The sequence below is a fragment of the Benincasa hispida genome, chromosome 12 (genome assembly GCF_027475165.1).
Source record: "Benincasa hispida cultivar pf3 chromosome 12, pf3_genome.v1.1, whole genome shotgun sequence".
Taxonomy (NCBI): Eukaryota; Viridiplantae; Streptophyta; class Magnoliopsida; order Cucurbitales; family Cucurbitaceae; genus Benincasa; species Benincasa hispida.
The window spans coordinates 3020289-3027352 of NC_143489.1; the positions used below are offsets into that span (position 1 = coordinate 3020289).

Below are 7064 nucleotides of genomic sequence, written 5' to 3' on the forward strand. Positions count from 1 at the left end.
GGAAGTATTGCTCGATATAAAGCCCGCCTAGTGGCTAAAGGGTATCACCAAAAAGAAGGCATTGATTTTGACAATACCTTTAGTCCTATTGTGAAGAAACCCACCGTACGTATAATTCTTTCTTTAGTAGCACAATTTAATTGGAGTTTATGTCAACTAGATGTTAAAAATGCATTTCTCCATGGAGAGTTGTGTGGAGAAGTTTATATGTAGCAACCTCAAGGTTTTGTTAATCATGATTCTCCAAATCTAGTCTATAAGCTTCATAAATCTCAATATGATGGTTTGAATGTTTTACATCACACTTACTGACCTTAGATTTTGTAGCTTCCACAGCTTATTCCTCTTTGTTTGTGAGAAAGATAGGATCTTCTGTCACTTATCTACTTTTATATTGACGATATCATTGTGACCGAGACTGATGACAATATGTTACTTTTTTAATCTCCAAACTAGAGGAGAAAATTGATATGACTGATTTAGGAGAATTAAAATATTTCTTGGGCCTTGAGATTTCTTAGTCAACAATTGGAATCTTGGTTACTCAAACTAAATATGCAAGAGGTGTGTTGTACCATTTTGGAATGGATGGATGCAAACCTTGTAACACACCTATTGCACTAAACTCCCTCAGTGATGTTGGTGATACTCCTTGTTCTTTAGAAGATGCAAAAGCATATCGTGCTATTATTTGAACTTTACAATATCTTACCTTGACAAGGCCGGATATTGCATTTTATGTTAGTAAACTTTCTCAGTTTATGCATTATCCTGCTATTTGTCATTTGATTGTTGCTAAGAGAGTATTGTGTTACATCCATGGTTCAATTGGGAAAGAAATTTTGTTTCAAAAGTCATCTGAACTATTTAGTCTAAATGCTTCTTCTGATTATGATTGGGCTAGTAATGTTTTAGACAGAAGATCTACTACTGGTTTTATTATATTTTTGGGCAATAATCCTTGGGCAGCAAAGAAGCAAACTATTGTCTTTAGGAGTTCTACTGAAGTTGAATATAGGGCATTAGCCACCACTGCTCCAGATTTATTTTGGATTCGTCAAATATTGTGTGATCTTCATATATTTGGATCTTCTCCTCCAACAATCTGGTGTGACAATAAATCAACAACTCAGTTAGCCTGCAATACTTTGTACCACAGTCGTACGAAGTATATTGAAGTCGATTTTCACTTCATAAGCTTGTTGACATATTAACGAAGGCTCTTACAACAGGTCGTTTCTATTTGTTGAGGTCCAAACTGATGGCTTGTGGATGATCTATCATCAATTTGCGGGAGGATATTAACTAATATAGTCTGTTATTTTGTTAAAATTTGTTTTGTTATTAAGATTTATTTTGTTATTTGTTAAGCCTTTGTAATCTCTCGGTAACTTATGGGTTATCTTCTATAAATACCCACTACGTATACAAAATTAATTGCAGAAAATGAATTACACTTTCACATTATTTTGGTGAAAGTTCTGTTTATGCAATTTGTCCCAAGTCCTAATCATAGCTTGTGACTTGTGGAAAGAAAGAGACATGAGAAAAATCAAGAAGCATCCCCAATCATTATTTCTTTCTAACCAAATATAAAGAAACAGTATTACATCTAGTTCATAATTTTCAATCAGTCAACCAAGATTAAAACATTCATGGAAAAAAAAACACATTCACATCTTGTATGGAAGCCAAGCAAAGACAATAAAAAAAATAAAGATCTCTGAACATTACAAAACATATTACCAAGATAAACACTAGCTAAAAGGGTGGCTGGAGAAATGCACAAATAAAGAATGCCATTTCTCTGTCTCCTTTTGAAAGGAAAACAAAGAATACTCAACCTACATTTTATACTTTTAACTAATCTATACATGGCATTATGTTTAATCATCTCACAAATCAACTACTGAGGATGGCTAACCACTATTTTCAATGTTTCTACCTGTGCTCATAGATGTCACTATCAATCGCTACGTCATTACCTCTGCAGGTGTTAAACCTATAGAAGATGCAGAGGCTTTCGCTGTGTGGTTTTCCAGATACACGAGGAAATCAATCACGAAAGGATCGGTCCAAGGAAAACCGAGGGGAGCGCCGGGGCCTGCAACCCACCCTAGATGCCCACCTTTCGGTGTTACTATTAACAAACAGTTCGGATTTTCCTGCAACAACAGTCACATTTGAAAAATATGTGTACTAATCACAAGAAGGATGCAGATGCGAATATAGAATCTCCTACTTTGATAATAGGTTAAACTTTCACAAACTCTGGAAACTTAGATGATAGACTATATTTAAGGTCTTGTTCGATGACTATTTAGCATTTTATTTCTAGATTCTTAAAAATTGTGTTTGTTCTCTAGAAACTTGTTTATATTTTTATCTTTCCTTCTTGTGTAAATATTTGAATTCTTGACAATATTTAAAAGATAAAAACTACTCTTTTAGGCCTCAATTTGTTATTTGTTTTAGGTTTTTGAAATTTATGCTTTGTCTCCTCTCAATTTCCTAACTATGGTTTTTATCTTTCTTTAAAAACTACACTTACTTGATAATAGTTTGACCTTTGGTTTTTTAAAATTAAGCTTATAAAAACTTATTCCACATTTAGATTTTTATGTCATTCCATTCACTTTTTAACACTGTTTTCAAAATTAGAGCAAAGTTTTTGAAAAACAAAGAAAGAAAAGGATTTTCAAAACTTGTTTTTGTTTTTAAAATTTGGCTAAGAATTAAAATGGTTTTTTTAGGAAAGATAAAAGTTATTGTAAGAAATTGTGTGAAACCAAACAATAAAACCTTAAAAACAAAATGACTGTCAAACAGAGCATAAATTATTTTTTTAGTTTTCAAAACTTGGTTTGGTTTTTCAAAACATTTTAAGAAAGTGAATGACAAAGCAAAGAAACTTATACATGGACAGTGTTTATAAGCTTAATTTTCAAAAGCCAAAAACCAAATGGTTATATAATGAGTCTTAGCTTTGAAAACTTAGCTTAGGTTTTGAAACACTTCCAAAACTTGGCTAAGGTTATGACACAATCCCAAGAAGTAGATAACAAAACAAAGAAACCAATAGATCGAAGTAGTGTTTATAAGTTTAATTTTCAAAAACCAAAAACCGAAAAGGGGTATCAACCATACCTTAGCTTTCAAAATTTGGCTTAGGTTTTGAAACATTCCTAAAAAGTACAAAACAAAATAATGGCACCAATGGATGGAAGTAGTCTTTATAAGCCTAATTTTCAAATACCAAAAATCAAATCTTATGAAATGGCACTAAACTTTTCAATAGATTTTTAACAGATACTTGAAGAACTTAAAGATAAGCAAGAGTGAACCTTTATATCTTCGCGGGGAATTCCTCTGTCTGGAGCAATTGGATCATTTGCTGCCTGAAAAGCAAATTAAATGCCACCTTTTAGCTACAGATCTTGCTCAACATTAAAAGAAAAATATTCTACGGAATGCCCCAAATCTGTGGGAGAACAATGTTCCTAGCTAGCTACAATTTTCCAAGACATTCTGCAAGTTAAACTGTGTATTTGAAGAAATCATCCTCTTCCTCATTAACAAGAACAACAATATAATGGAAAAGATAGTTTAAGAGTTGTTTGGAAACTGTTTGCAAAATAGTATTTACAAGTATTATTTCCTTATAGATAATAACTTAGAGATTTTTAACCGCAATCTTGAGTTCTAGGAGAACAATGAGACAAGACAACATTAGAAAAAAGAAAACAATGGTACCTGGATACAAAGCAATGGAATTTTGACGTCTTTTATGAATTTTGAACTGCTAGACTTTGAGTAGTATTCATCCACGGAGTTGAAACCAAATGAAACTGAAAATTGTTCAAGGAAAAGGAAAAAGTGAAATAAAAAGAAAAGCTCTAAACAGAAGAAATGGTGCATATCGACAATGTCCTTCAAACGAAACTACGAAAATGAAGAGAATGAATACCGCGAGTTAAGGCATTATCATAGTCTCTAACAGTTTTAGCATTGGCAGCCAAGCGAATATTGAATTCACCAGGCATATCATTGAAGAGATCAGCATGCCTGAAATCTCAGGAGAATCTAGTAAGGTGATACAATCTAAGGCTATACAAATTTTTCATTTTCAGATTATGGCACAGCTAACAAAACAAAACGTATTTAGATAAGAGAATTACTTGTTGAAAATTTTATGTAAAGCTCGAGCGAGGGCCTTGTCATAAACATTGTTGAAGCCCTTGCGAAAGTCCTCATCTGCAACTATTAAATCGAATGGATTACACAAAGACACAGCACCAGACAATGGACAGGACAGGGAATCCTGCAATGAAGATGTAGGAGTGATTTTTAAAACGTAGAGATGGAAATTGGAATAAGTATGATATGGAAAAGCAACTTAAACATTGTACAGAGAGAGTTTGTTCTTGTCCCTGGCAGTGTTAATAAGAACTCATGTGAGCATAGTTTAACAATAATTAGCATGTATTAACTCTCTTGAGGTCAGAAGTTTAAATTTCCATAACCCATTTGTTTAAAAGAAACAAGAGAGTCCCCAGATCACCGAACTCTTAGGCATTCGACTTTGCGTTATCGCCAAATATGTTATTCAGCAATGTAATCTTCAAAAGAATAGGCTTATTTGTTTCAAGTGGTATTATTACAAACAAATCTTGAAATGCAGCAACACTAATATCATAGTTGATATGTTTTATGTTTCAAAATTGAAAACAAATGGGTGAAGTTAGGCACAATTTCACATATGCCCAACTTCTTCCATTGTTACAACGGATCCTCTAAAATGATAAAATATTGTCCACTTCAAACATAAGCCCACAAAGTTATTTTTTGTTTAATTGTGTCATCATGACAAACATGATTCTAAATGGCTTTTCCTCACAAATTCAAGACTCCGATTTCCTTCATTCCATAAGACTTTAGGAGGTTTAAACAAAATGGCAACCAATAAGTAGAGTATAGAGAACGATGGAGACTAATATGTATCATTTTACTTTTACCTGTCCCAAATAATTAACAAGAATGTTACCACCAAGAGACCAGCCAACAGCATATACATTAGCCTTGGGATATCTTTGAGTAACAAGCGCAACTACTTCACGCATATCTCCTAAAAATGAAGCCGAATAGAACTGCATATATCAGTGTTGTAAAATGAATCATAAACAAGAATAGCGACTCTTGAATATCTAAAAGGAAGAAAAAACATCTTATGTAAAAAGCAATAAGATACACCAATCCAACATAAAGAAGAACAAAAAATGAATACCTGGGGAGTGGTAACAGGGCTATTCCCACATCCGCGGCTGTTGAAAACCACAACCCTCCACCCACGATCTCTGGCTCTAACCAACATGTGTCTTACATATGAATCTTGACTCCCTCCTGTTAAACCAGGCTGCAGAAGTTCAAGATACCAATGTGAAATCTTTTGATATGAATCAAGGGAATGTTATGATCCCAATTACAAGAAAACAACAGTAAATTTATATTGCAAGATCAAAGATAAAATTACAGTATTAATATCCTTCCAAGAGAAATATCTCTCTCCCACAATCCACTACTTACACTGGTTTTCCATAAACCATCCCTAACCTCCACACTCCCAAATTCTCTATATAATAACGATGCATTTAACCAACCATAAAATAGTTCTTTTGGTACGAACTCAAGCTTTTGTTGAGAAAAATGAAAGAATTTACTTGGGCAAACAAACTACAAGAACGAACTCCAATATGCTAACTACAAGATGATCTATTCACAAACACCCATCTTAAGACGATTAAACCTCACAAGACCAACCACACTAAAGCTTCAAAAACTCAACCCCGTTCAAGGATAAAACTACAAGCTCAAGTTCAAAATTTAATAAAGAGCCAAGGCTACAGAGATTAGGATTAAATGGATTAACGAATTGGGCAACTATCCATGTATTTGTTGGTATGCCATCATCGTTCGAATGAAATACATCACGTTCTTTCAATCTATGTGAAATAGAATCGTGAATTGGAATTTCTATAGAGTTCGTAATTCCAATTCACTAAGATTCATATCATTTGGAATTGGAATATCTTTGGCATCCTATCTAATTCATAAATAATTCAGGAAACCAAGAATCAGTAAGCACAAACCAGAAGAATAAGAACAGGAGAATCAAGAGGCAAACGGAGATCGTCACCGGCGACCCAGTCGAGAGCAACGGTACCGTTATCCGCTGCACGGAGACACTCCCGGCGGAGCTTGACATTGGGGCAAGTCCTAAAGAAGGAAGCAAAAATTGTCTCTAAATGGCGATTCGACCCAATTACAGGGAAAGGCTTATAGGGAAGATCCAAGTCCTTAAAAGCTGGGAGGAAACGATCGCAGCCTCCGCCGAGGACCTCCAGCGAAGGGTGGGGCTGAATGCGCTTCTCCGACGGAAGCTCCGCCATAGCGAGGACGGTGGCGGGGGTGGGACGAAGGGAGCGGCGTCGTTGATTGGTTATGAATGATGGGGTAAAGGAAGAGAAGCGTAAAGCGATTAGTGGGGAAGAGGAATGCGTGGAGCCCAAGAAGGCTCTCGCCATTGGTGGGAAATGAGAAGGAATCGGAATTTGGAGATGGATGAGGAATGGCTGTGATTATTATGGGTCCTGAACACGCCATGATCTTGATTTTGAAAGAGATTGATCGGAGGGTCCCGCCGGTGCGGTGGCGAAGTTCCGGTCAGAGGTGTTACCGTTGTTGATATTGGTGGGAGTTTTTTGCTTTTTTTCTCATTTTGTGTGAAAATACTTTTTAGTCCCTACAATTTATGTATTTTTTTCAAAATATTACATTTTTACCGTATCTTCACAGTTTAGTTTAAATTTAGATTTATCAGTTTGACACTTTTATCATTGTGTAACCAATGCTCATTTTAAGTCTTGGCTGTGAATTTTGATTTAATTAATTTAAAATAATTAAGAAGTTTATTTTTTTTTAAAAATTACTTTGAATAGTGACGAAAAAATTATGAAAATTAATTATAGTTAATTTAATAGTTTTAAATTAATTAGTAGAAAATTAAC

At 34.5% G+C, this 7064-nt stretch overlaps 1 protein-coding gene across 1 annotated transcript; it reads right to left on the reverse strand.

Moving 5' to 3' along the window:
• Positions 1-1680: 1680 nt before the first annotated feature.
• On the reverse strand, positions 1681-6690 carry LOC120068325 (esterase/lipase/thioesterase family protein). Its single transcript, XM_039020053.2, has 8 exons — positions 6147-6690; positions 5285-5413; positions 5016-5147; positions 4179-4321; positions 3968-4065; positions 3754-3848; positions 3345-3398; positions 1681-2165 (listed from the first exon to the last, which is right to left on the reverse strand). The coding sequence occupies exons 1-8, from the start codon at positions 6579-6581 to the stop codon at positions 1974-1976; spliced, it is 1278 nt and encodes a 425-aa protein (XP_038875981.1). The 5' UTR covers positions 6582-6690; the 3' UTR covers positions 1681-1973.
• Positions 6691-7064: the final 374 nt, after the last annotated feature.